The sequence below is a fragment of the Takifugu flavidus genome, chromosome 5 (assembly GCF_003711565.1).
Source record: "Takifugu flavidus isolate HTHZ2018 chromosome 5, ASM371156v2, whole genome shotgun sequence".
Taxonomy (NCBI): domain Eukaryota; kingdom Metazoa; phylum Chordata; class Actinopteri; order Tetraodontiformes; family Tetraodontidae; genus Takifugu; species Takifugu flavidus.
In genome coordinates, this window is record NC_079524.1 from 3,379,591 (window position 1) to 3,406,621 (window position 27,031).

General features: G+C 44.8%; 1 protein-coding gene and 1 long non-coding RNA gene across 7 annotated transcripts; one reads left to right on the top strand and one right to left on the bottom strand.

Moving 5' to 3' along the window:
* Positions 1–180: 180 nt before the first annotated feature.
* LOC130526024 (uncharacterized) lies at positions 181–4,396 on the top strand. The gene is made up of 2 exons (XR_008950643.1): positions 181–2,475; positions 2,822–4,396. It is a non-coding gene; the product is annotated as an uncharacterized LOC130526024 (long non-coding RNA).
* Positions 4,000–26,258, bottom strand: ypel1 (yippee-like 1). 6 transcript variants are annotated; one of them, XM_057033374.1, is made up of 6 exons: positions 19,174–19,314; positions 10,911–11,061; positions 10,807–10,826; positions 10,214–10,257; positions 9,132–9,240; positions 4,000–8,239 (listed from the first exon to the last, which is right to left on the bottom strand). In XM_057033374.1, the coding sequence occupies exons 2-6, from the start codon at positions 10,999–11,001 to the stop codon at positions 8,150–8,152; spliced, it is 354 nt and encodes a 117-aa protein (XP_056889354.1). In that variant the 5' UTR covers positions 11,002–11,061; positions 19,174–19,314; the 3' UTR covers positions 4,000–8,149. The 6 variants fall into 6 exon arrangements, with proteins under 6 accessions (XP_056889354.1, XP_056889353.1, XP_056889352.1 ...); XM_057033373.1 differs by lacking the exon at positions 19,174–19,314 and adding an exon at positions 11,160–11,275; XM_057033372.1 differs by lacking the exons at positions 10,807–10,826; positions 10,911–11,061 and adding an exon at positions 25,962–26,258 and having other exon boundaries at positions 19,174–19,458.
* Between the last annotated feature and the right edge of the window lie 773 nt (positions 26,259–27,031).

A 27,031-nucleotide genomic window follows, 5' to 3' on the forward strand; every position in this document is an offset into this window, starting at 1 on the left:
CTCCCTCTCTCCCCCCTCTCTCCCTATCTCCCCCCCCTCCCTCTCTCCTCTCCTCTCCCCTCTCTCCCTCCCCCTCCCTCCCTCTCTCTCCCCCCTCTCTCTCCCTCCCCCTCCCTCCCTCCCTTCTCCCCCCTCTCCTCTCCCTCCCCCTCTCCCTCTCTCCCCCCCCTCCCTCTCTGACTCACTGCTCCAGGGATGAGGGCCCGGCCCCTCCTGCAATGACATCAGACAGCTGGAAATAGAAGCAGCATTAAAGCTCCCAGTCGTGAGCGCGTGCTGTGCAGCCTCAACCCAGGGCGGCCGCTTCCAGCCGAGGGGCAGCGTGAGCAGGAGGGGCGGATGGGTGTTAAAAAAAAGACAGGAAAATAATGAGGTGGTGGTAACAAGTCAAAGGGGGTCGTTGACTTGACGGCTTAAGCGCTAATGCCACATTCAGAGGGTTCGCAAAGGGGTGCAGCAGCATTTATGCTGTGTTTAATCTTTTTTGTCTCTTTTCTTTCCTAAATGTGTGATGAAAACATGAAGCCTCAGCTGAGAGGAGCAGCAGAGAAGTTTTGATGTAGCTTCCAATCAGCGTCGGTCTTTAGCAATGCAACATTTAGGGATCATCAATTTATCAGTTGGCAAAGTTTGATAAAAATGGAAATTAGATAAAATGCCATGTTTGGAGGAAAACACAGTCAATCTGCTTTAATGGTTTTATAGCTGCTACATTTTTAATAGACACAAGGGTAAAAACAAATCTAAAAAACTAGTGTAAATTATGTTTCATCTATTATGAAATAACAGTTTTTTTCCCCAGAATTAAGAAATCATAAGGAAGCAGTGATTGACGAGTATGGGGGGGGGGGCAGGCTGTGACAACAACAAACAGTGTTGCTGCCATGACGACGACAAAAGCAGGCATGTCCGGGACACCCCCCACACAAAGTAGCGGTCTACTGACGTACTCAAAGTTTCCAGCAGTGTCTTAAATAGACGCCCTCCACAACCTTCTCACGCAGACTCTCAGGATCTCTGAAGTGCACTAAAGAGGGAGCGTTAATGATAAGAAAAGAGTTGCAGCTTTTCAGGGTCACATGCAAATTTGCATCGCTAATATGGAGAAGCAAAGCTTAATATTCTGATGGCATCTTCATACTGCACATATTAGAGATAAAATATGTGGTTTAAAGGCTGATCGTGGGTCTGGAAGGAGCAGGTAAGCTCCAGCTGCTGCTGAGGGCAAAGCTAAGGCAGGGAGGGCCAGTCAACACACTCGGGCATTATGTTTGTGCTCTTTTCCATCCAAAGACTTCTTCAGTGATCCAGATCCTACCTGGGATTGTCTTATTTGATCATATTTGACACTTGAATAGCTCCAGTCTTTGTCCACTGTAAATTGACGTCAGCCTCGATTTGCGTTGCAGCTGATTCCTTCCCTTCGTCTGCTTTTCACCAACCTCGGTGAAAAGGAAGACGAGCGTGAACGAACGGCTCATTAGAAGCAAATTGCCGCATTTACTTCATCAGCTAGGCTCTAATCACATTTGCTTGCTGCTAATTGGGGATGAGAGTGTTTGAAGAGAATCACAACAAATTAAGGTTTAAGTAAAGTAAAGTTGTGAGCGCCGAAGAGTTTTGGAGAAACTTTGTCTGGCAGCTGGCATAAATAACAGTTAATCTATATGAAAGTATACAAAACTCCCATTAATTTGCATAAATATGCCCTCAGCAACAGAAAGCAGTGTCTATAAGAGAGCAACAGACTTCATTATAAGCTCGTAACGCTGTCGAATTAAAACTCATGAATCTTAATTGTTCCCAGTATCAAAAGCTGATCAGAAAACCACCATCGTGTCCAATCTGCCACCATTTCGACAGACATAGGCTAAATGTAGTGATAGGAATTAGAGGCCGGAAGTCCGATTTGTGCTTCAAGGACGTCGACATATCCTGCGTGGGCGTCAGAATCAGGAGGAGATGGGCAGAAAAACACAGAGGAGGAAAATATCAACTAAATAGCCTCTGCCATAGCAACCCCCGGCTCAAATGAATCATGTCTAATATGCTGTGATGCAGCAGGTCACACAATCTAGCAACAAAATGGCTTCTTCCCCTCTGGTGAGTGCAGAGTTTCAAGGTAATTTACAAGAACGGGAAACATGTGATTGCAAAGGGAGTCGCCGTGTATCACATTTAACAGCAGGGACCCTTTAAAGAAGCGGCGTGTCGACATCAAAGATCACAGCCGCAACAACTGTTGCATTTGAGGTTCTATTCGTTTTTATTCTATCTGCTGTCGAGTTTGCTGTCACAGCTTCATTTGTTGCGTCGACAACAGCAAATCACAAGGTTCAACTCGTCTCTCAGGTCTCATTTTTGCTGTGGAAGCAGTTGTGTCTCATGGCTGAAAACACTCTCAGCCATCCCAGCAGGAGATGTCTACACTGGTGCGACTGGGGTGCTTCCAGACCCTTCCACAGCCTCAGCTGGGTGAGCGTGATGCCCTTTATTTGACAGCTAAACTCCTGATTACTGTGACTTTTCCTGTATTTGCTGATGCAACCAATTTCTGCCTCTGTTGATATCCTCCAGCAGGTTTTATGTGTGCTTACCCTTCAAAGTAAACAGGAACTGAAGGTGAATAAAGACGTGGGAGTTCAAGGAGGTGTTGAAACAATATTTAAGAGGATCTATGTTATGGGAATGACATCCTTTGACCTCCATCAGCCTCCATTATGTTTTCTTCTCTCTGCATTTCACCTCTTTTGTTTGACATTAATTGATGTTTCCGTTTTTAGCACATTACCAAACATTAAAACATCTCTCCTTCTGACAGACATTATTATTCAACTGGGTTCCAGAACACCGACGGGGAGTTTAACAGAGCGAGACGAGGATGAGAAATCATCACCTCGGGCCTCGCGCTCAACTGTGGGTGAGATTAAAAGGATAGCTTTGGCATTTTGATCAGGTAGGAAAAGACTATTTGTTAAATTCCAAATGTTTGATGAGCTTTATGCAAGAACTGTAACACCGAAGAGATAAGGAGCACTTGAAGTTGTAGGTTTACGGTTAAATCCTGCGGCAGATCAGGGCATCGCCATCTTCTATCGCACCCTGATGCATATAGATTTAGGCTGTATCATCCACTGGAGTGGGAAACAGAAGCTAGCAGGATTAGCTTTAGCCATCAAAATCACAGCCTGTGACCTCTGCCAGCGCTCACAAGACAACGGGACAGGCTGGGAAAAAAACCCACGTCAGGCTACGGAGACGTGAACAAGCCTTCACCTGCGTCCACAAAGGACACACCTAACCGTCCTCCCTTCAGGTGTCTGAAGTCTGGTGGGCTGCAGACTATGTGTGGCCTCGTCTGCCCTCAGACTGTTGAAAGATGCGAGGGGCCACGGCCGCGGGTCGGGCCCCGCCTGATAGAAGTGGCTCGACCCACTTCGGCCTAATCCACCTGTAAACCTCTCAGTCAACAGATTTCAACACGGCTGGACAGTTTGAGAGCGGCTGGGTGCCAGACAGACGCCGAGGAGTGCATCAACATCTCAGGTCTGTCTGGTTTGTCCTGCTCTGTCCGCTCCTCATCACTCACTCCAGCAGCACCACCACAGGATTTCAGGCACCAGCAGTTGTTTTGGGTTTAAAGGGCAGTCGGTCGACTTTTTCGGTCAGAGGTTGAGCCGCTGTGGTGAACCGTCACAGTTAATTTCATCAGTGTTTCATCTGTGTCACCGCCACATCAACGCTCCGACCACCAGATTAACCATAGCACGTTGGTCTCTGAAGGGTTAGAGGAATTAAAATGCTAAATTGATGACTCAAACACTGACCTGATTCATAGAAAAATCAAGATTCAAGAGCTGTTTTTGTCTCATTTTGTCTGTTATTGGCTTCAGAAACTTGTCCAACTTCTAACGAGAGATAGATAGATAGATAGATAGATAGATAGATAGATAGATAGATAGATAGAGGAATTGAGCAAAATAAGACGAAACTCGTGAATTTCTGCCACTGAAAATTTATTGTGATATCTGATAGTTTACATTAGAGTGAAAACACGTGTGACATGGCTTTACTAAGACAGAATGCAAAGCAATGTAGTCAAATAAAAAGCATATAATATTTTTTTGTCTTTAAATTTAGGGAAGAAAAAAAAAATCATAATAATAAAACAGGCACAACATATAGCCATTATAAATACAACATGCTTTAGGTCTTAAACTGCAGTTTAAGAGGCCTAAGAAAAGAACTGGTACAGCCTTTTCCCCAGTCAACCCATCTTGCCTTTGATTAACATCCTTTCAGATACATTTTAGACAGTAACGGAGCTCAAAAAAGTGGCAGCCAGTGTCACAATAAAACAAAATGACTAATAAAAAGTAAACAGTTCTCAGCAGCATATCTCTGTACATGTTGGTTTTTTCTTTTTTCCTTCCAGGCTGCTTTTACGCCGTCGAGTTCAGAGAATCAAAACATTCTAGAGAAAGACGATGTCTTTAGCGACAGGATTTCTCCTTTTGGGTTTTGGTATAGCAGGTGAATCTCCGGGAGACGTTCCGACGCCATTGCTGGCTTCCGTCTTGTCCACTGGCAGAGGTGACAGAAGCCGGTTCTTATTTGGTACACAGGTGACACTGGCAACTGCTTTTTGTTGCTTCAACATAGACTGACTGATAGGGAGAGCGGAGGCTCCGAGGTCGGGTCACGTGTCTCCCAGCAGCCCCCGCTGGTGCCATCCTGCTGGTCCTTTTATGAATACTGGCTCTGAACGTAACAGTTAATTCGCACGATGGGGGAGTCCATTTAGCTAACGAGCTAGGCAGAGACACGGGGACCTGTACGGTAGGTTGTCATCTCGTTTCCAGATTTAGCCACTAGCTTTTGGCTCTAATAAAAGTAGTCAACATTTTTAGCCGGATGTGTCCATTTTACCGGACAGCCAGGGCTGCATGAAAGCATAAAAGCTCCATCCCAAATCAGGAGCGCTTTCAAGCGCCACCTTTGTTGGAACTAAAATCCGGAGGTTTTCAATTGATGTCCAAGATAAAAACCAAATGGTGCATTCAAGCGCTTCTTAACGACCCTTAACGTCATGCAGACATTAAAAATGAGCATCTTCTTTCACAGGGTTGCAGGTTTCCTGCAAAACTGAAGTCTGAGTGTATCGATGGTAAATAGCAGACAAAGTGGCAGATACCTGGGAGTAAAGACAGGCTTGTTGGCAGCACGGGAGCACAGATATCGGCGTGGTCGAAGACCGCTTGAATACACCGTCTCCAGGTTTTACTTCACTGCTGTAACATTTCAGTACGTCAAATGATTTCTAGTAAAAGAAGGCAGCGTCCACACATGTTCAGCTCCAGAGTGGCGCGAAGCAAACTCCAATGATCCAATTAATTTAAGCAAAAAGCCAGTAACAGAGGAAATACAATCAGTATTCACAGGCCAGTCAAGGACCTCCAGTATGGCCGCCACTGGGAGCCTTATCTACAGGAGACACTGGCTATATGGTGGAGAAAGGGTCTTGGTAAAGGCTCTCCCTGCGACATGGTGGGAGATTCCAGCTCGCCCTCAACATCTACATGGCTCAGCAGAGACCTAAACACCAGCCCTCTAATGGGCTCACACCACACAGGCTAATTAGATCAGCTAACAGGAAGAAAAGAAAACCAATAAATCGCATCCAATCAAACGAACTTGGGCTCGTTTTTTCAGATCTGGGAGAAAGTGTGAAACCAAATGGCTGCAAGAGTGGGGGGGGAAAGAACAACAATAAACTTTATCCAAAACTGAAAAAAGGGGGGATTACAAGAAATAAAACCGAGGAAAACAAACTAAACACTCACTTATGTGCGCAGGCATGCATGTGGGCTAATACACATACATGCACGCATACACATGCACTCACACACTCACACAGTCAGAGGTACAGTGAACAAAAGTGCTTCAAGTTGGGGAAGTAAAACAACTAACCCAGTAGAAATACGTATAAAACCTTAAATATGTTACTTAATGTACAAAAACTGTGACACGGGCCAATATATCAGCTGTTTATGTCTTTAGATTTTCAAGTAGGTCGCTGCTAACTATTAAGGGTTTGCATTGCTGTCGTTTTCAGGATAAAAGGTCGTGTGATCTGACTGACCTTGCCGGCAAAGTAATCAATCACTGCAGTTTTTTTTCTTTTTTTCTTTTTTTAAATCTTCTATTCCACCCAGCCCCGCTTTGACCTGCTGCCATTTCAAATTATTTTATAAAAGACATCAAACTTTGGGCATCCCACCTTTTCCAAACCTCTTCCTCTCTGTTTTACTCTGAGAAAATTATATATTATATATAGAAAATATACGGTTATGCATGTAATTATGACAAACCTCTGTGCCTGCTGTATGGTTTGGGGGACAGACCATCATTTTGAGGGCCACTTTTTACCCAGAAATTAAGGAAAAGCACAGATTCACATGAGAGTTGGTCAAGATTTGCACACAAAATTTAAAAAAGAAAGAAAGAAAAGGTGGTGGGGGGGCTGTTTATGCTTTGGAGAGGCACAAGATTCATACTGTTTAGAGGCAAAGACTCTATTCATGTGGTCAAAGGGAGAGAAAGTGGAAGAGAATTAAAGTGCAAAAAACCTAGAACAGCGGGAAGAAAAGGCGGGCTAGCAGCAAAGATGGCGACTGCACTTCAAGCACGAGGAAAAAACAGAACCTGCCCGGGAAAATTTCAGCGGAATCAAAGCAAATGATGGGAAAGCGGCTGAAATATCACTCCTACCGACCTTGTGGCTCCGCCTTCTCCGACGGGAAGCGAGCAAACATTTTTGCCTTTACGCCATCAGGAACCGAAGCCCCCCCGCAGGGTAGCGCCGCTCAGGTTTGCCCGCGAGCGCATGCGAGCGTACACACACGATGCATATATACACAGTCATATGCATACATACACCTGCACTACTGCAAATATACATAGAATTTACGCATTAAACATTTCTCATTATATTGGTGGATATCTTTATCACGTATTTATCATTTGTGTAATTGTGCCACTCTTTTCATTAGGAGGCGACTGAAATAACAAAATTTAACAGGTTTCATTCTTTCTGTGCCTTTTTCCACTTGTTACTACTGCAAAATGGGACCAGCCACAATCGCAATTAGCCAAACACTACAAATATTTATAGAACTATATATTTATGTGTTTGTATATGTATATATATGTATATATAGAAATGTATATAAATCCTTTTAGGTCAAACAAATACTAGGTGCTGCTTTTTGATGCCTTTCGGTGGAAAAATGACCAGAATGGTTGGAGGGAGCGGATGAGAGAAAATCCACAAAACAAGAAAGAAAAAAGATGAAAAAAGATCAGAGAATAAAATCCCACACGGCTGCAATTTACCATCCTTTCACCGCTTAAAGAAAACGTCAAAACGCTGCTACATATTTGTAACTGAGATAACCGTCCCTCGCCCTCACACACACACACACACACACACCTCCCTCCCCCGCTCTTTACCCATCCCTGAAAATGCATTTGGAAATTAGCGAGGAAGGTGGAGACAACCAAAAGAACGAACAGGGTAACCTGACAGCAAAATGCAACAGTGACCAGTAACATCCGTCCTGCCGTCAAACCAAAACCAGAGGAGTTAAAACCGGAGCAGGAAACATCAAAACAGCTGAAGGTCGACGCCGCTCCTCTCGCCGGACGGGTCAAAAAAAGAGCGCAAAGAAAAGTCCTTTCAGTGAAGTCTGTCTCTTTCACACAGTGGTCTCCTTATCACCACAATCACCAGGACGCGTGGTTGTGGTGGTGGTGGTGGGGTGACAGTGAGTGAACTGCGGGTGGGGGGGGGGGGGTAATCGAACCCGAAGATCCGGAGCTGCAAACGGCGACACACAATCTGTTTTACGACAGGACCCCAGTGTGGTGCGTGAGATGCTTCGACAGTCGCTCCGCCCCCTCCTGACGTGAAGCGGAGGCGAGGGGCGGGTAGGGGGGGCGTGGAAGGATCGGAGGGGTTGTGTTCTGGGAGTGTGGCGATGAGGGCAGGGTGACGGGGATGGGGACAGGGCGGTCGATGGGTGACGCTCCACGCAGTTCAATAAACATCATTCGAAGGTCAGAAAAAGAGAAGGGCGCCGCTGTGGCGTCACTCCCATCCATTGTCTTTGATCATGTGAGCCAGCTCGATGATGAACTTTCCCTCTTTGTACTTTTGACTGCTCTCAAACGCGTGCTCCTGTAGAAGACACACAAGAGGGAAAATCAGACCCACGAAATTAGATTCTGTCCGCCGATGCTAGCTTGCAAACGCGTGGAAGTTCTGCACAAGTCGGTTGAGTAAAGGGTAAAAGCTAAAAGCAGCATTTTCAATCCAGGCAAAAACACCCCTTGAAGTTGATGAAAATGTGGACTCACAAGGATCCACAATAAACTCCATCATTTTTATGTGGACGAAGGTCGGATATATGACCTTAAGACGGCAACACGGGCTCCTTCTGATTGATACATGTAGACGTGACGTTCGCTCCTCAGGCTAATCATGATGGTAGACGCCATCGTTGCCCGGCTGTCTGACCTCCTCCCTCTGAGGCACCACCGGTGGAAGGCAGGAGGATTCATTTCCACCAGAGGGACTTGAGCTTCTCACCTTCGTCTCCGTGTTTGATTTGCTCGGGCCGTGCTGCCTTGTAGACCCACATTTACGATGCTTTTGCTAAAGGCAGTTGTGACGATCCCATTGTTGCCGTTGTTAGGCGGCTTTTTTTCATTCGTTCTTCGCTTATTTTACGCCCTTCTGTCGTCTTTTCAGACAATTACCGGGGCGAACCTTTTGAAAATGGCCTGACATTTAATCATTGCAGACTCTCAGAGGTACCACTCTGACTGTGTGCCGCCAACAACCGCACACTGTAATTATCATAAATGCTGGGGGACCAGAGGCGGCTCAATCCGCGTGCCTAAATCCCACCAAAAGATGTTTAATAAGAGCAACCTCTGTGTTCCGACCTGCCGCAACACATGATTTGTCCTTCTGGAATCCGGTCATGAGTCACGAGAACACAAGGGCGGTTGCAAAACAGCGCCTCAAGACACAGAAGAAGAAAGTAAATTTGGTGGATATCCCTTACATATTTCCAACCCAGGGTGGTTTTGCAGTTTTCACAGTAGATATCTGCCACGGCGTGTAAACCTGTGAGGAGTACCCGCTCCTCCGCTGGCCCGCAGCCCACGTTCACCCTGCGGGAACAGAGAGTGGACAAAACGGGGTCACAGGTCAGGACGAGCTCAGAGGTTGAAGGAGGAGGTGAAAGTGGTGCTGAAGTGTCAAATGTTGGCATCTATTTCACACCTGTCCTTGATTCTAAACATTGTATTTGTGAGTCCAACTAGCGTTGCTTATTGTAACACACTTTGAGTCACATTTGAATGAAATATTGGAGATTACCTTGAAACCTATCAGTACGGGTTGCCTTCTTCTTCCCAACCCTTCATATTTTCCAGGGAATTCTGCATCAGGCATTTTTTTTTAAATGACTTGTTTTTGCCTGTCCTCACAGGCGCGTTTGTTCAATTTGTCCCGACAGGTGAGAACAACGTAATCCGGGCAGGTGGCGTGCGGCAGCTGCACCGCGGCACCGGGGGGGATTTGCGTGTGGTTTGTGGTGAGCGGGCGCCTAAAAGCAACCAGCCAGGAAATAAACCACTAAGGAGCGATTCAAAGAGATGGGAGTGAAGGCGCCGTCCCTGTAGCATGAAATGAAAGACTCGGCAAAGAGCATAAACAGAGGCCATTAATTCAGCACCAGGGTTCGCTAAATGGCAGCCTTTTATGCGTTGAAACCGTGACGTTCACCCTGGGAAAATATTCCGCTGGTCTGGACCCTGTGGTGCTGCTGGATATTAGGAACTTTATTCTCTTATGTTCTCAGACATCCTAATCTATTTCCAGGAAACAACACCACACGTGTGAGAGCAAAGCAACAATTCTGGCAGCAAACACGCCGACAACTGCGCTCAGCGGGTTCACGGCTTTTTTTTATTACTCTGTCCTACTTTAAAGAGCGACAGTCAGAACCTGTGGTTATAAGCTCTGGCTTTAAAATTAACACTGAACACATAAAATCTGTAAAAAAATAAATAAATAAAAAAATCCAATAAACTCTTGTCACCATTTATGACCCAGGATTAAAAGGCGCAATCTGATACTTACACAGAATTAAAGAGATAGGCTCTTCCTTGGCTGCCTTGAAATGACTGAAACGAGAGAGGAAGATGTGAGTAACAAATACAAAACAAGGACTATTAAAAGGTCAGAAACTGATGCCCCGGGGTGCTTTTCCCCCTCCTCAATAAGTTCTGTCTACTTGTTTTTACACCTTACACACACGAGGGGATGCAAACACACAAACGAGGGTTAGAAACAATCAAACGGCTCGAGTTCTCTATTTCTTCAACTGTTGCCTCTGTAGAAACTGAAGGCTTGTTCCGTTTGAGAATCATCCGGCCTATTTGGGGAGAGGCAAGCCTTTAATGCCTGGACGACAGATGCAAATCGGAGCTCCCTGAAGATAATCAATAAATATGAAGCACGGCCAACATTCATTCGGGATTAAAATCATTCAAAATGTCCACGCTGAAACGCAGCCTGTGCAGGGTTCCTAGCATGGCGGTGTTTTCCCCTCAGTGTTGCTCGCTGTGGTGCTGCATGTCCTCAAGGCTTAACAAACATGTTTAATACACTTCCTTCCTCATGGGGCTGCAATTAGAACATTTGGAAGTGCTTCTGCAGACCCGGGCAATCACCGTAAATGCTCCTGCACTTCCTGACAAGGAAAGAAAATATAGATAAATGCAGATAAGTTCAGGGCAAAATGGTTCAAATTTTGGTTGCTTAGTTTGCACCTCACCGCCAGCTTTTGATGAGTGTGAGGAGTGGACGAGAGTCCTCGTGAGAGTTACGAGTTTATGGAATCTCGCTATTCCCCCATCCTTCAACATCAAACCCCCCGGTGGCGTTTTAATTTGAAGGTGTTGAATTTGTTGAAATGAATTCTTTTACTGCAAATACAGCGACAGCGCTCACATTAGTTTCCGGCATGTGGGTTTCCTAGTTTTAACGTGTTTGCATTTGGGTTGGTTTAATCATTAGGCTTCACCCTTTTCTCAGGTTGGGCTGATGCTGAGCACCAAACTCAGGCAGGACAACCAGCACCTGCAAATCCCAACATGCTCTCCTGCCCCGTGGCCACGCCCACTGATGCTACCGGTGCTGGAAACAAACTGGAAACATCCAAACAGCAGCGTGGATGTGAACTAAAAATATCTGCTGAGTGTATACAAGGTATGAAGGTAAACAGAGCAGCAAAGCCGGCGCGGCGGGTGACGACAGGGTCTGCCTGGATCCCCCCCCCCCCAGCCTCGTCACCCTCGCCCGGCAGACAGGCCCCAATCGGCTTTGCTTTTTCCATTGCAAATGAGCGGGGAGGACACATTTGTGGCTGCGGTTGAGGGCGCTGAGCTAATACTGCCTAATAGAAGCACCAGCTGCCGCCTCCTCCTCCTCCTCATCTTCCTCCTCCCCCTCCCCTGCTGACCACCGACACCAACAACAACCACCGAGGCTCGGGGGACAGTTTTACAGTGTTGTCAGCGTTCAAGTAAGCTGTGATATTATTATTCAACAACTGAAAGAGGATCATTCATCTGCAGGCGGTGTTTCACAACCGCATCTGTAAGTTCCACCGCGGGCACAGTCGGCCGTTAGACATGTGACCTTTAGCTCTGAGAGGGAACTAGGTCAGTCCCCGTGGAGTCAACAAGTCCTCCCCACAGTTTTTAGTCCGGGGAGGGAGAACCATGTGACGAGAGCTGGGTGTCATAGCTGCGCCTCCAACGTGGCTCGGCCGCCACCACAGGCAATAAATGGACGCTTCATCGCCGGCAGCCCTTATCCGTTTCCCACAGTCTATTTTTATTTGCTTGCATGCCCCCCCCCCCCCCTGCGCTCAGTCACTTTACTGGATCATGTCATAATGTCGTGTCTGCGTATCAGGGCAGAAATCCTCCGAATGCCCCCCAAAATCAAAGCGTTGGATTTGTTTTGTTGCGTTTCTTTGCGTTGACGGTGGGGAGGGATTTTCTGTACGTTTCACTGAACAGCAGCAAACTGGAGCAGGAGCTCGTGTTCTTAAGCTGCTGCAATTGCACAAAAATAACAACAAGTACTAGTTACAAAGAAATAAATCCCACAAAGCAAATCTCAAAATCCTGAATCCCCTTGACCACCGCGGACAATGGGGAACAATAACTGGAACTCTGCTCCTCCGGCCCCACGCAGAAAACACAGATCGAGAGGCCGTCGTGAGCTCTGTTGTGTTTCACAAGCTGCATCTGCTTTTTTAAAATCACCACGGTCTTTTTTTTTAAATCAAAAACAAAATATGTGACACAATGAATGGAGCCAAGTTGTTGAAATACAGATTAACTTGAAGCTATTAACAATCCTGCTGAGGTCGACTTTTACCATCTGTTTCACCAGATGCCAAGGTGAAGGCTCAACTGGTTAAACCCCAAACCCGTCTTTTAATTTAGTTAAAAGGGCTTCTTTTTTAAAAAAAAAGATCTTTAAAAATGTGTTAGATATTTACCACCGTGTCTTTATTTCCATTTAAGCCACCAGCTGACATGTTAGTTTAATTTAAAGACAACGTAAGGTGCTGGATAAAATATTTTGCGTCTCCTTCCTCGGTATTCAGGCTGCATCACTTCGGTTTGGGGACCCCCGTTTAGCCCGCAGGCCCAAAACAACCGCTTGCTCGCCATATCTGATACCAGGACGAAGCTGCTATCTGCAGCAGGGTTTCACCAACCTCTAATAAAGACGACGTCAGAGGTGCTAAAGCTATAGCAACAGTTGTCAACAGCTTTTTTTTACCCAGCATTTTTTTAAATGAAGGCAAAGATGTCGGTGAATGTGTTTCCTTTCCACTGTGATTGTCCCTTATGCTAGCAGGGCCTAATCCTCTTTGTCTGGTAACTCAGGATTTGGGTTTGTCCACTTGCTTTGGGTCCTTCTTGATTTCAGGAAGCTCTACCTTTGTTAAACACCAGCTTTGTTAGCATCAACGTGCTCGACTTTACAAACTATGGACACACTCCAATGCATTACAACCCACAATAGACTGCTCCGAAAAAAAGCCATTAGCTTAATTATCCCACTCCTTATACACATCAGAGCTGCTGCTGCTTCATAGCCTCGCGACTCAGCATCATTGCCAACTCCACTGTTTACTCTTCTTTATGTTGCCAAAATGTGTGGCAAAGGTTAAATTCTGTGGTAAAGGGCTAAAACATTTGCCATTTCATGTATTGAACAGACAAAAAAGGACACCCTGAGAAACTGGAAAGGTCAGCTCTGTTACCTTCTGATGGGTAAATGGTTGATTTCTGGTGAAAAGAATCACTAACCCGTCCCACGTCATTCAAAGCTGCAGTATCTAATAACTGAGTCCAGCTTCTCCAGGCAGCCTGTATTTAGTATTTTTGAACTATTTAAGACTGAGGGCAGAAGGGCAGGACGAAGCGGGGACAGGGTGCCTGCCATGCTTCCTCCTGGCCGTGCGCTCAGGTTAATCCTCTCTTTAGTGCAGCTCCATCTGCGGCTTTGCTTGCCGGCTGGCGTGCCTCGAAGACTCCAGCTCGGGGAGGGAAACTGTTATTTTTTTCTATATCTGCTTGGCTCGGGAGATTTCCAGCACTCAAACTGCAACAGTGGGGAGAAATGTGCCAGAGCCTGCAGTGCACTTTCAACCCCTCCCTTCCCCGTATGCGAGTCTGGGCGACCAGCCTTATTATTCCTACATCTGTGCCAGTGGAGGAAGTTAGCAGAGGAATGTGCTGCTGAAGAAATGTTCACAAATTTCACATGGGATGAAAGTTTAAAAATGGACAGAGTGACCCTTGGCAGGCCGCGGTGGAAACCTCACAATGGTGTCATCTTCCTCTAAGTAACATAATCAGCTTAGCAGGGTTGATGCTGAGGACCAGTGATGCCGCCTCAGGCAAGCAGACGTGCAAACCGAGGCGTCAGAATATTAATAGATCTGCCTGATCAAAGTCAAGATGATAATGCCAATGTTCAGCGTGGTCTTAGATCTCCTTCCCTCGTGTTAGCTCTTGAAACAAGATAAAACGGAAAGTTCATCAACCTGGTTTAAAAGGATGGGCCATAGAAATTCTGGATTCTGCCACATGAGTCCGTCACCTTCGGCACTTGCAGGAGCCACATTTGCACACACGTTTGCATAAAACCAGCAGGTGCCGCATCTCTGCAGTACTTTTGCGTAGCCAAAGTGTCGAACCATCAGACAGACAGTCCAAAGACGGTCCCTCCAATTTAATCCACTTATTATCAAAGTGGATTGTTTACACTAACGAGGTGACTTGTCAAAAGTTGTGCAGGACAACCGTGACGACACACGTCCTCACTTGAGGGAGCTTTTGGTTGAGGATGTGATATTTTACAGATGATAAAATGTACGCTAGGTGTTTATGCGTAGATGGTCACCATGATGCTGCATGTGTAATTCATGTTTCTCTTATTTCCTGGGTTTTTGCTAGCTGGGTTTTACTTGCACGGCAGGAAATGAACGTACAAGTGTGTTAAACCACTACTGCAGCACAACAACGATGGAACGAGCCGCAGGAGAGGAAGACGGCACTTGCAAAGGCGAGACTTTTACCAACACCTCCTTGAAGACCGTATAGATTATGTCCATAGAAGGGAGAAATTTGCTAATCTTGCAGATTATAGTGCAGCCAAACCAGAGCGTGTTTGGTCTAACGTTGCAACCGCCAATCAAGCTGGTTCACACTGCAGATGGATAATGAATATGCATATTTTTAACACATACAGGGGCACCTATGGTCTTCAGGCACTGCTGCAAATTCCAAACTGTCAGCATTTTTTGGGGTGAAATCTTTCAGTTTAAGACAAAATATCTCATTTTGAGCACTTGTTTTATTTGAAATCTGCCGTGTCGGTTCATGGAAAGCCCTAAAAAAGGGGGACACGGTCAGCGTCCAATGTCTTCCGCGCCCTGGATGGCATTTCATGCGTGATATTATTTTCGGATTATCGAGGATATGCAGATTACAATCACGCGTGTGTGGGTGCATGCTGGGAATTAATCCTCATCTTAATCCCAGAGGACTTTTGGAGATAGCTCAGCTGCTGAATGAACCCTTTTGTCTGGTTGCAAATACTCGATTCCTCGACACATGAAGAAATGTTAGAGCATTTGAATAAATATTTCTAAAAAGCCAAGTCTTAATATTGCGCAACAGGGAGCTAAATAGTGTGTGAAAAAACAATAAACCAAAGTGGGACAGTGTTCTAAGGCAAGCAGTCATTTGACCCCCTCAGATGTGGCTACTGTGCAACCGTAAATCAAACCAATTTGCATTTTTTCCCGACAGTTCAAAGGCTTTTGTTGCTACTGGTTCTCCAGCATTCCTCTGCTGGTTCTGTGGAACCTGTGTGGGGAAAAATGTGGCGTGACTCGAGTGAAAACAAAAACACACGTGCACAAGGAGCACCTTTACGCATTGTCGGCCTCTCCCACGGCGACCTCGGGAGCGCCGACGGCCGAGCCCACACCTCTCTGGTTCTACTGTCCTCAGGGCTGAACTCACAGCGATGACGCTGAATGATGTCAATGTATGAGCAAATGTTTACCCACCAAGAGAAATCCTCACGACACGGATACGTGGAGCATCCTGGAGCCATTACACACACACACACACACACACACACGCACGCCGCAGGAACTCACTTAAACTAAATGTGGACTTTTGATGTGCAGCTAGCTGAAGTTGGTCCTCATACTAACGCATTTAGCTAATCATGCACCAAAGTGATGCCAAACTGACTAGTTGGAAGGGAATTCCACACCACAGTTTGCCAGGAGGCCATTTTTGAGTTTTAAATGATAATTATTCCTCTTTGGTACTAATTAACTGCGACCTTTATCATCACTTAGACAGAGAGTTAGGGTTCAGTAAATCCATCATCTTCTGCACATGTATACATGGATTAGTCCGATAGAAGGGTCTAATCCAGCTGCTCCAGCAGCCAAGTCACACTAAACTGCTGTGCAGGACATTAATTTTTTTTAAAATCTAACTTTTAATTGAGAAAATAAATGAATTAACTTTATATTTGTTTACTAAGGGAATTGATATCTTTAACTTGAATATCAATGGATCATCCGGCTTCACAAGTCTTAAATCGACACCAAACTGCATCCAAGCCATTTTTATTTTAACTTACCGGTACTTTACTATTTAAATGATCTGCAAGTCCCTTTCATTTTTGCTGTCACCATAACTCCACAGACATGACGCGGCTGTGGTCAGGTGGCGAGCTGATAGATACGACGCTCTTAGTTTAAGGAGCTGCGTGCTCGCTTCAAGGCTGTTGCAACCAAACTCCTTTTCTCCTCTGATCCCACTGGAAGGAGCGACACTGATGATGAAGCCGTGCACCAGCATCACCCCCCCCTTCCTCCCCGCTTCAGCTAACTGGCTTTGAGCCTCCTAGTCACTGAGCCACGGGAGGAAAACTGAATGGAACACAGAGGCGGCGAGTGCGCAGATTGATCATCTTTGCCATTTGAATAATCTGCTTAGCGCGCGGCGAGAATGCGACGCACGCAGAGCAAGCAGTCACCATCTTATTATAAACGCATGAAGGTCACTGCCTCACCGGCACCCTCCTGGCTCCAGGGTGACAACCTGTAGACTCAATCGCCCGCTGTCGACTTACAGCCAGCTTTAAAGCTGCGCTTTGGTGGCTTTTATGGCCAAATGTTGCGATGTGGACTTCAGGACCCAGAAATCTTAAAGAAAACTATCGATTCTGATACGCTTCAGAGCCAACGCCGTCACCGTTGGTCAGTGGCGGTCAGCACTTTCACACAGGTTTGCCCCTCTCAGCGGGCAGATAAATGACCGCAGCTGGCCGTAAAAGGTTCTTCCATTCGACAAAAGGGCGGAAACTCCACCAGGGCGCCGTGGAAATGACCGTTCTGCTTTGGTAATTATTGCAAACTCCATGGGGGGAAGGGGGGGTGCTCGTGGTGACAGGCGATCCTTCAGTGGCTCTGCGGAGTCATGTTGAAATATGTGACACAATAGCAAACAGGCAATAGAGCTGCAATAAACTCAGCACCCCAGCAGGCAGTCGTGTGAAAAAGTGCATTCCGATGATGTATTGTGTTTATTCATCTTGAATAGATAAATCCTGCTTTTTATTCTGCACCCTTTTTAGGCGATAATGTGTATTTCATTATCTCCTCAGGCTAATTTGGGTTTTTCCCAGATAGAGGCTCCTCCGTGCTTCCCATTATAAAGCAAAGGACAATCTCAAATATGTGCTTTTGATAAAGTTGGAACAGTTTAGGGTTTTCAATTTTGGTTGTCTGGAACTCTCTTGCAGAACACGCATCCGGATTCGCGTCATGTCGCAGCCTCATAGATGAGTATCCTTCGCGTGAAACGCAGCATGAATCAACTGGACTTTCTGGAAGGAATCAAAAGGATGGATCCAACCGAAACCAGTGACAAAAGCGCCAGACTCCTTGAAACATTTGCACGATATTTTAGAACACGTCATTAACAGATACAACCGCCACACTGACACCACTATCTCTCGGTCCACGTCCGACACAGCCATAAGAGCAGTAACATCAGTGGCAGCTTCTTAGACCAGTCCGTTATATGAGCTTCTGAAATGCAATAAGGCATCTAATAAATTGAAATAAGTGTCAAACCCGAGTGTCATTTGCCTCAACTAACCGAGAGGACAACGATCAATCAGTGCAGAGTCCCAACCGAGTGTGAAATCACCGCTGAGCCGAGCAGATTACCTCATTTCCAAAATATTACAGGAATGGAAAATGCATCATCGTGGCTCTTAATGTCACCCAAAAGATGATTAATGAGACCAAGATACACCAAGACTCCAGGCAGAAGCTAAACGCTACATCAAACTGGAAAAGCGGTTTCCCGGTTTGCCTTCATGCCTGCCCCAGCGGTGCCGTTTCAGAAGCTATGGTGATGGAGATTTTATTCTGTTAGCGTTAACTCAAGCAGCTGTGATCTAGACACAGTCTGCGAGAAAATAATCAGCCAACTTTTCAGAGCCAATTAGCACTTGAAGATATGGTCTCAGCAGTGTCATCAAACCATGTTTTTCTTTGGCTCTAAATAGACCCAGAGTGCATTTAAACACAGTGTTTGCAGCCCGAGGACACAAGGCAGCATTTAAAAGCTGAAGATCCAGCCTGCAATCAAGCTAAATCAATACCGGCACGTCAGTCACAGACCAATTAGCAAGAATATTGATTAGAACTAGTTAGTCTGTTAACAACAGGATAGTGTCACTGCTCTGCACCGCAACACTGTGACCCTCAGTTCCCATCATTAAGTCTTAAGCACCAAAGTTAATGCTCAGAGTGAGCCATTCAAATTTTAATAAAGAAACAATGTTACTACAGTACATTGTGTAAGCAGGGAGGGTTTCGTAATTACACAGCAACATCAAACCATAAAATCTTTACTGTTCATTCGCAATCACAAGCATTTGTTTGAACAGATTAAGGTGACCGCCTGTGCAACTGATTATAACCTAAAAATATACATCACCACGAATAAATATAACCATCTGTTGACACCAGAAACCAAGATAGTTATATCCACTGCACCAGCCCATTATAACCACCTAATGTAGCCACATCACCATTTAGAGAGGACTGAATGTGGCCATACCCTTTGCAGAAAATACTTCATAAGCAATATGTGATTTTTAGATCTCACCGCAGAAGATCTATTGTGAGCGTTTCTACTTTTAACATTCTAACACCCATTTATAGCTCACCATCAGAGAGTGCACGACACGCTACCGTGAGCATGAGTAGGTCAGCATGGTGCAAGGCACAAGTCCAAATTCACCCACGCCGCACGATCGAATGATGTGATTTGACTGCCGGGTCATTGTTTTTAACATTACAGAAAGAACAATTTCCTTGTCTTAAATCTATGGTTATATTTGTACTTCTTATCTGCTCCTGACAGCAAAGGAGAGTTAGGCTCCAAATGTAGCGGCCGTACCTTTGAAATGAGCTCGTCGTGGTTGGCCAGGTGCGCCCGGCAGTGGATGCAGCTGTAGGTGCGGTGGCAGGAGGGCAGGTAAGCCTGGAAGGTCTTGGACTTGGTCATCTTCACCATGTCAGTGGGGCAGGGCTCCTCGCTGGCGTCAGGGCTGGCACTGGAAGAGTTGCAGCTCTGCTGGACTTGCTGACAGAAGAAACACTGGAAGATGCAGGCAAAAGCCGTCGTTGTTGTGGAGTGGGTGTGTGGCACGCTCCACACAGACACCACAGGAGAAAATCAAGTCTGCAGGGGGTCAAAGGAGAAGAGAGCACGTGATGAGGGCTTGTTTGAGTTTGATTAAAAAAACACTACTGCAGCAGCTTGTTTGATCAACACTCTTGATTGCTGTGATCAATTACACGATCACCACTGTGACATACCAATTCAGGTGACCCCACAGTGAGAAAAGACAGCAAACATATGATAAAGTCAGACAAATATAGCACCACTTCACCCAACTGATCAGATATTAAGTTCCTTTGAACAACGTTTGGGAAAATAAAAAATAAAACCAGAATTTACCAAGATACACGTGATATCACCACATTCTTGGCGATACGCTGCCTTAATATGTCCATTATTGATGGATTCGGAGAGAAGTGCATTAATTCTGTCCCACTGGAGCGATGCACTTCCCGATTAAATTAAAATTTACCTCAATGAAAACAGGATGGGAAATATAAGTTAAATATGTTGCAAAACTCGGGTCCTAAAATCTGGGATATCTGCCAGAGCTGCAGCAAAGTCAGACACGCGGTGGTTCCTCTGAATCAGGCAGGTTGTAGCCACGGCAACAGCTGAGCTACATTACCAATATCACGCTCTTTTAAAAAAACAGGGCAAAAACGGCACACACAACCAGTACAGTGGGTCAAGGTTTAGCCAGGACGTCAGTCTAACTGTTTGGTTTGTAGAATTCAGCTGCGCCAAAACAACGTTGTTGTTTAGTCTGGCCCACATGGCTGGTCCCGTTCCAAAGTTAACCAGTCATTTGGCCCACATGGCTGGTCCCGTTCCAAAGTTAACCAGTCATTTGGCCCACATGCCTGGTCCCGTTCCAAAGTTAACCAGTCATTTGGCCCACATGGCTGGTCCCGTTCCAAAGTTAACCAGTCATTTGGCCCACATGGCTGGTCCCGTTCCAAAGTTAACCAGTCATTTGGCCCACATGGCTGGTCCCGTTCAAAAGTTAACCAGTCATTTGGCCCACATGGCTGGTCCCGTTCCAAAGTTAACCAGTCGTTCCTCGATGGTAAGCAAAAAAACCCCTGCATGACATTGTGACAACACATTGATTTTATTTAAAGAGGGACAAAGTTGTTGTAGATGAGGGGAAAGAAGCCGAACAGAGGCGCTGTTGTTTCCATGGTGGAGGTGAATCAGGAATACCTGCAAAAGCAAAATAAAAAGCTGGGCGAAGCAGCTCGGCTCATGAGCAGCACGCACGAGAACAGTCGACGAGAGCGCAGCTACGCGCCAGACAATGAGCATGTGACCTTTTAACAAAAGAGACCCAGTTTGACAAAAAAACAAACCCCACCAACAGAGTGGACCCCTCAATAGAGCTGATCTTTGCCTCTTTGTACACTTCTGCTCCGGTCTCCTCGCTGCCCGCTGCCTTTTATAACCACTTTATTTGCCCTGTCAACTGAATTATTATTAATGGTTCTGTTTGTGAATCTGTGGTGCAAGTAACAGGCTCTGCTGTCACGGGGGATATTGTAACGCAGCCGTCTACCCATAAACGTGAGGAGATGAGCCATTTAGCACCTTAAAACGATCATTATGGCGTCCTTTTTTTTGCTTGTAATAAAGCACTAGAGTTATTTTTAGATATCCTAGTTGCCGATATTTTCATTGTGATTCAAGCCACCTGTTGTTATTGATAACTGCTCATTGGTGGCCTGCTTTTTGCCTGTGACTGAACGAGAAAGTATTAAAATATATGTAATAGATGATGCTATTTTGTGATAAAATAGCTGCTGTATATTTAAGCAGAATCTGGAGGGTTGGTACTGGCCACCATAACACTAACAGCACATTTAGAGACTGAGCCTGCTGGTTCAACACCATCGTTACTAAACACTCAATAAAACATGTTTTATTAAGTGTGCTTCCTGCTGCCAGGTTTTTACATATTGCTCAATTGATAACGAGTAACACATTTCATTTTTATGTCGTTTTTTAAATGGTCAGTAAAAGTTAAAGCAGAATTGACAAGTTTATGTGGCCAGTTACTTCAGTTGGAAAGAGAAACACTGTGATGGATGTTACTAATGTCTAAATATGATAGCTATTTCAAACTAACTTTATAATGAGCCTCACAAATAACATGGATCTGACATGAATAGCTGTTCTGTTCTAATGAATAACTGTCAATCAACAAAGGTGGGCGGGGCCTGGCTTTATTGTTGACCTACACTGAGCGGCCTATAGGTGGTGCTGTTTCCCCAATGACCCCACTGACACCTGATCCAACACAATGATCAGAAATTGGCTACCGAGCTAGGCCTGAATTAGATAACACTGTTTCATCCCATTTTAAGATCAATAGGCAGGGGCAAGTGAGTGAGGAGAAGACCATATTTTTTAAACTCTTGTCTGTATACAATTAAAAACAATAAAAGTACCTGTTGCCTTTAACGCAGCAATATGGCGCAATAATCAACACAGTCAATAGTAAACATCTTGAGGGGGGATTATCCAGTCTACTTCAGAGAGCACAAAAATGTGCTTTTATATCACAGACGATTCCTGTAAAGCATAATATGTTGTAACAGGAAGATCAGAGTAGAGCTGAGACGGAGGCAAGCAGCCAGACAAGAAAACAAAAGGGCTTCCGCAACCGAAACAGGACGGAGCTGTGATGTGAAGCATGGCTGCTCTCACACACACACACACGCACACACACACACACACACACACACACACACTCAGGTGAATACTAACAGCTCAGCCTGGTGACACCAGATAAACCACATTTACATGCCTGCTATGCACAGGTATTTGGGTCCTAATCCCTCTCTGCATGAAAAAGACAAAATCCCCTTTCTGCCTTAACCAGGTTAGCCAGACTGGCACGTGCACGTGGAAAGGCAAATATACAAATAGGGGGCAGAAAATAGATTTAATCTGGTGGGACAAGGTTCAGCATGATGCTCCCTCATTAAATCAGTTTCTGAACTTATGTATCAATTCCAAGACAGGAAGCAACATTTCTACCACACACTTTCACAATAGCATACATTTACTTGCATTTCAAACACACACACACTTCAGGTTGTTTTTTTTTATTTATATCATAAATGCCAAATAAGGTCAACTGTGGAGCAGTTGTTTTTGTATGCTCTAGACAGCATGGTCTGATTTTTGTTTACTTTAGCATTTCCTTTTTTCACACACGCACACACACACACACACGCACACACACAGACAAAATTATAATCTCCACAATAACTTGATTAAGGTACACCGCCATGTCTTAACAACTATTCCTTCAACTAGAATTCATCTCCTTTGTCGATATCCGTCTGCATCATCTCGAAGGAGACGGGAAATTACGACTTTTTGGAAGTATAAATAATATGGGACGAGGTAAAGAAAGGGGGAAAGTGGAAAAATTGGGTCTTTATTGGACAGATAATGCCTTAGAAACAGCTGACAGTCAAACTGGGCAAAGTGAAAACAAAGAGGCAGCACACTGTGCGCCTGATAAGCACAAACAGGAAGAGCGTCCAGACAAAAGACTCCGCACTATCGCACCAAAAAATCCACACGTTTGACAACCATCACACGCTTTGCTGTGATCGATAAACTAGTGAATGGGTTAATCCTGCCACCAAAGCCTTTTGTCACCCCCATCCCTCCTCACTTTTCGCTGTACATCTTGTTCTGCATGTGTTTAATATCCCCAACAAAGAGAACGGCGCCAGCTCAGGCGCAACAGTGCCGCTTTGCTTTTTTCCCTCGTTTGTTTTGATGGGATTCTGGGATTCACAAAAAAAGCTCGCTTTGCTGTCTTCTTGTTTGCAGGTTGTTTTTGATATACATTGCCCTGCTGCTGTACTCACCACCTGGATCAGATCTGAGCAAAACGCAGCCTTTTGGAAAACTGCTTGCTGCTGAAGAGAGACAGATGACTGTTTATTGGAGTTAAATAAATGATTGTCGTCGTCCCAGGCGCTTGTCCATGGGTGATGCTGCCAGATGGGAAACTTATGGTTGTGTCCTTTGGGTGCTGACGGGTCTCATTTTTCCCCCAACACTGGCTTTGTTGTGTCTTTAGTATGCGCAGTAGACTGGCTGGTTACTTTGGAAAGGAAACGTCACCACGTGGGAGGGATTTGGGGGTGGGACCGCCAGCCTGTCTGGCCAATAGGTCGCTGCGGTGCCTTCAGGTTCCCATGGGAAAGATGGCAACTAGGTTTGCTTCGTAGGTATTCGGTTGAAAAATGTCTGCATGTACGATTTATTGGTGTACATTTTTCTGGATGTATTTATTTTTATTAGCGGTATTATTTTTTACTTTAATGCCGTTTTTTATTCATATGGCTTGTTATTTAGTGCATATTTATACCGTCCCCCTAATTTTCTTTGTATTTTCTCTGTTATCAATAACTAATTTGGGATTTTAATTTCTTTGAAAATTCTGCTTTACAAGGTCCTTTGTTCTTTAGCAGGAGTCTTTCAGGAATCTTTTTTGAGATACTTTTAAATCAGTGTAAGCATTATCGAGTTAATGCTTACACTGTTTAAAAGTCTAAAGTTTAAAAAAAAGTCAGTAGCAAAATAGCGCGTAGAGGGTGTATAAAAGTTATTTTTTATTATTATTTTTATAGTTATTATAGTCATTTTATGCCAGGTATAAATCAAGCCCTGAATCCAAATATTATGGTCATAAAATACAGCTTTTGAAAAGTATTGTTGCGTTGTTGATTAAGGCATTATTTCCCATGCGGCGTGAACGTGACAAAGAGGGGGAGGAGGGAGCTCGCAGGCACCCGGATGTGTAAATAAATACAAGAGAAGAATATGAATCTTATTCAATCTCTGGTATGAAAAGTCCTTATTAGAAGAACCAGTCTTTTCACTTGCAGCTCTCACATTTAATGAAAGGAAGACGCACGTTTGTTTAAGCGTGTTGTCAGCACATTCTCCCACTTCATTTGCCAGTTGCAGTAAAGATTATTTCTAAATGTAGTCTGATTAAGTGCCATCTAAAGCCTCTTGACGTACTTTGATACGACAGCAGACAGACACTACACAACAGTTCAAACGTAGATTAACACAGACTGCGGGCAAAAACAATAAATAAAAACGACAAATTAATAGATTATGAAGATTAACAGCACATTTGACGCAGATTTGCTCAAAATGACACCCAAACCCATAAAGTATCTGATATTTGGTACAATGCTGAATCTTCTTTAGTAAGTAAAAGAGCAGCTGACGGATTCATCTTCTCCACCTCACCCAGTTCCTGCTGCACTGTTTATGTGTCAGTGCTGCATCGTCGTGACATCGAACAGATTCACATCTGAAAGATGATGCCATGAATGGTGACACATAAAGACCTTAAACCACACACTAATCTGCTGCCTACCCTCTTCCCAACAAATGCCCTCGTCCTACCCTTGTAGTCCTGACGTCGGGAACGCGCTTTAAGAACAATTTGCATTTTGTTTGATTATATTCACGACGTAAATGAAATGACCGACTCTGCTGCAGCGTAGTGTTAGACAGGTTATGTTGCAATACCTTGAAACCCTCGATGTGAACCACAGAATGCATGTAAACACAAGGTTGCAGCTTCGCCCAGAAGTGCGGGCTGCGTGCGCGCGTGCGTTATGAAATCCATTCCTGTCCGTGTGTTTTTGTCTCCTGATCACGTGGCATCATAAACCCTCAAAAACTGAGCGAGACAGCCAAAGACTCGTCCAGATTATGCTGGTTAGAACACAAACTGCACCACAGCTAGACAAAATAGGCGTCATGCTCTTGAATGCAACTTGACGATTAAATTACAATAACACGCCTGAATTAAAGAAGGGGGGCGACTGGGGAGATGTATTGCTGAGATGAGGAGTCAATAAACATCTGCAATTACGTGCATCACACGGAGCTGGCATTCTAGAGGAACAAGTTGATTGAAGATTCAAAGTAAATTAGACCACAACTGCACCACCCTCAAGTTGCAATAACTATTACACACATACATACACACACACATATATGTGGGTCTTTATAATACTGGTATACTCGTTTTATACACCGAGTTCGGTGGGAAAGCATAAGGTTATGAGGCAGCGTAGAGAATGACACACATTTAAACCCCTTCGGGCAAACATAAAAAGCCAAAGAGTACTCGGACGGGTATAAACTTGCCTCAAATGCATATACAACACATAATCGGATATTACAGTAATCACTGCAGAGATCATTTTTGACAGACACATGTGTCCTCCAGTAGGTCACTGGCTCTCCGCTCTCCCCAATTACACTTCGCCTTCCCCCCATCGGAAAACAAAACAAACCGACCAAGACACCAGTCTCGCTCAGTGGACCAGCATTAAATCTTGATATCAGTAACACTCAAAGTATACTTATGTAAATACACCTACATCGTCCCATAAAAGAGAAACGTACCACCCGGTTGTTCAGGTCGGGCCGAGTTCCATTAAAAGTCTCCAAAAATATCAAATCTCCTTATCGGATCTTCACCAAAGCAACGATTCTCTACGTAAAACCTTGCAAAGTGATGGTTGCCGGCGTAGATCCGCGGTTTGAGTAGAGTCCCATCGGTGAGCAGTGTCAGAGTGTGTGCATCGCGGAGCAGCTTGCAGTTCTCTGACGGTTTTTAACCTCTATAGCTTCAGCTCATCAACGGCAGGACAGGCCGTGCTGTCCCATCTGCGGCCTTATTTATACTAGAATCCTAATTAGCTTTGCGATGCGCAGGGCGCTTTGAATACTGCGCAAACACATCCACCCCACACAGAGAACGTTTTTATATATTTATATACACATCGGGGCAATGTGCACGAAGTGATTTCATGCTTAGGACATAAACAAAAACAGTAAACCAATCGATGTTTTTAATCCGTTTGCTGGTGATACCTTTACATGCTTCAGGAAAATTGAGCATTTTTCACAAAAACATCCACGTGGAACATGTTTGATTTGCTTGACAAAGCCAGAGCATTGGCACAAAGCGCGTTTTACCTTTTTCTGAATGATTGCATCACATCTTACATTTGATTTGTCGAGAAATTTGATTACGCACCACGAATACTTAAAGTGGAAAAGGTAGTCTATCAGCCTTTTATGTTAAGTACCGGAGCTTATTATGACTTCCATTAAACTACAAGTTGCGATGACATGTACTTTTATATTTGTTTCGGGGATAAATCCAACCATTGTCGATGACATGTAAAACAATGTGAATACCATTAATTTGATAAGCAGCATTATATTTTGTGGGTTTAAGGTCAGGGGGTTATATGGTGTATTCGCGAGCCTTGAGGGCTGACAAAACGTTTTGATCTAGTTGGGTATGGCTGTTAGCTCGGATCAAAACATTGGAACCAAGTTTTCCGCTTTAGAATCTCTTAAATTCTAATTCTAGAGAGGGTATGTGAAGGCAACAGTAGCCTAGCTACACAGTCTGATCTACAAATAGCATCCAATCAGCAGGAAGATAATTTCCGGCCTGACCAATCCGCCGCAGCGGTGGGCGGGGCTAGAGTTGTGCAGCCAATCGGCTCTAAGCTGCTGTATCGAGAGCGCTGTCGCGTCGACGGGGATTGTTTTTAGCAAT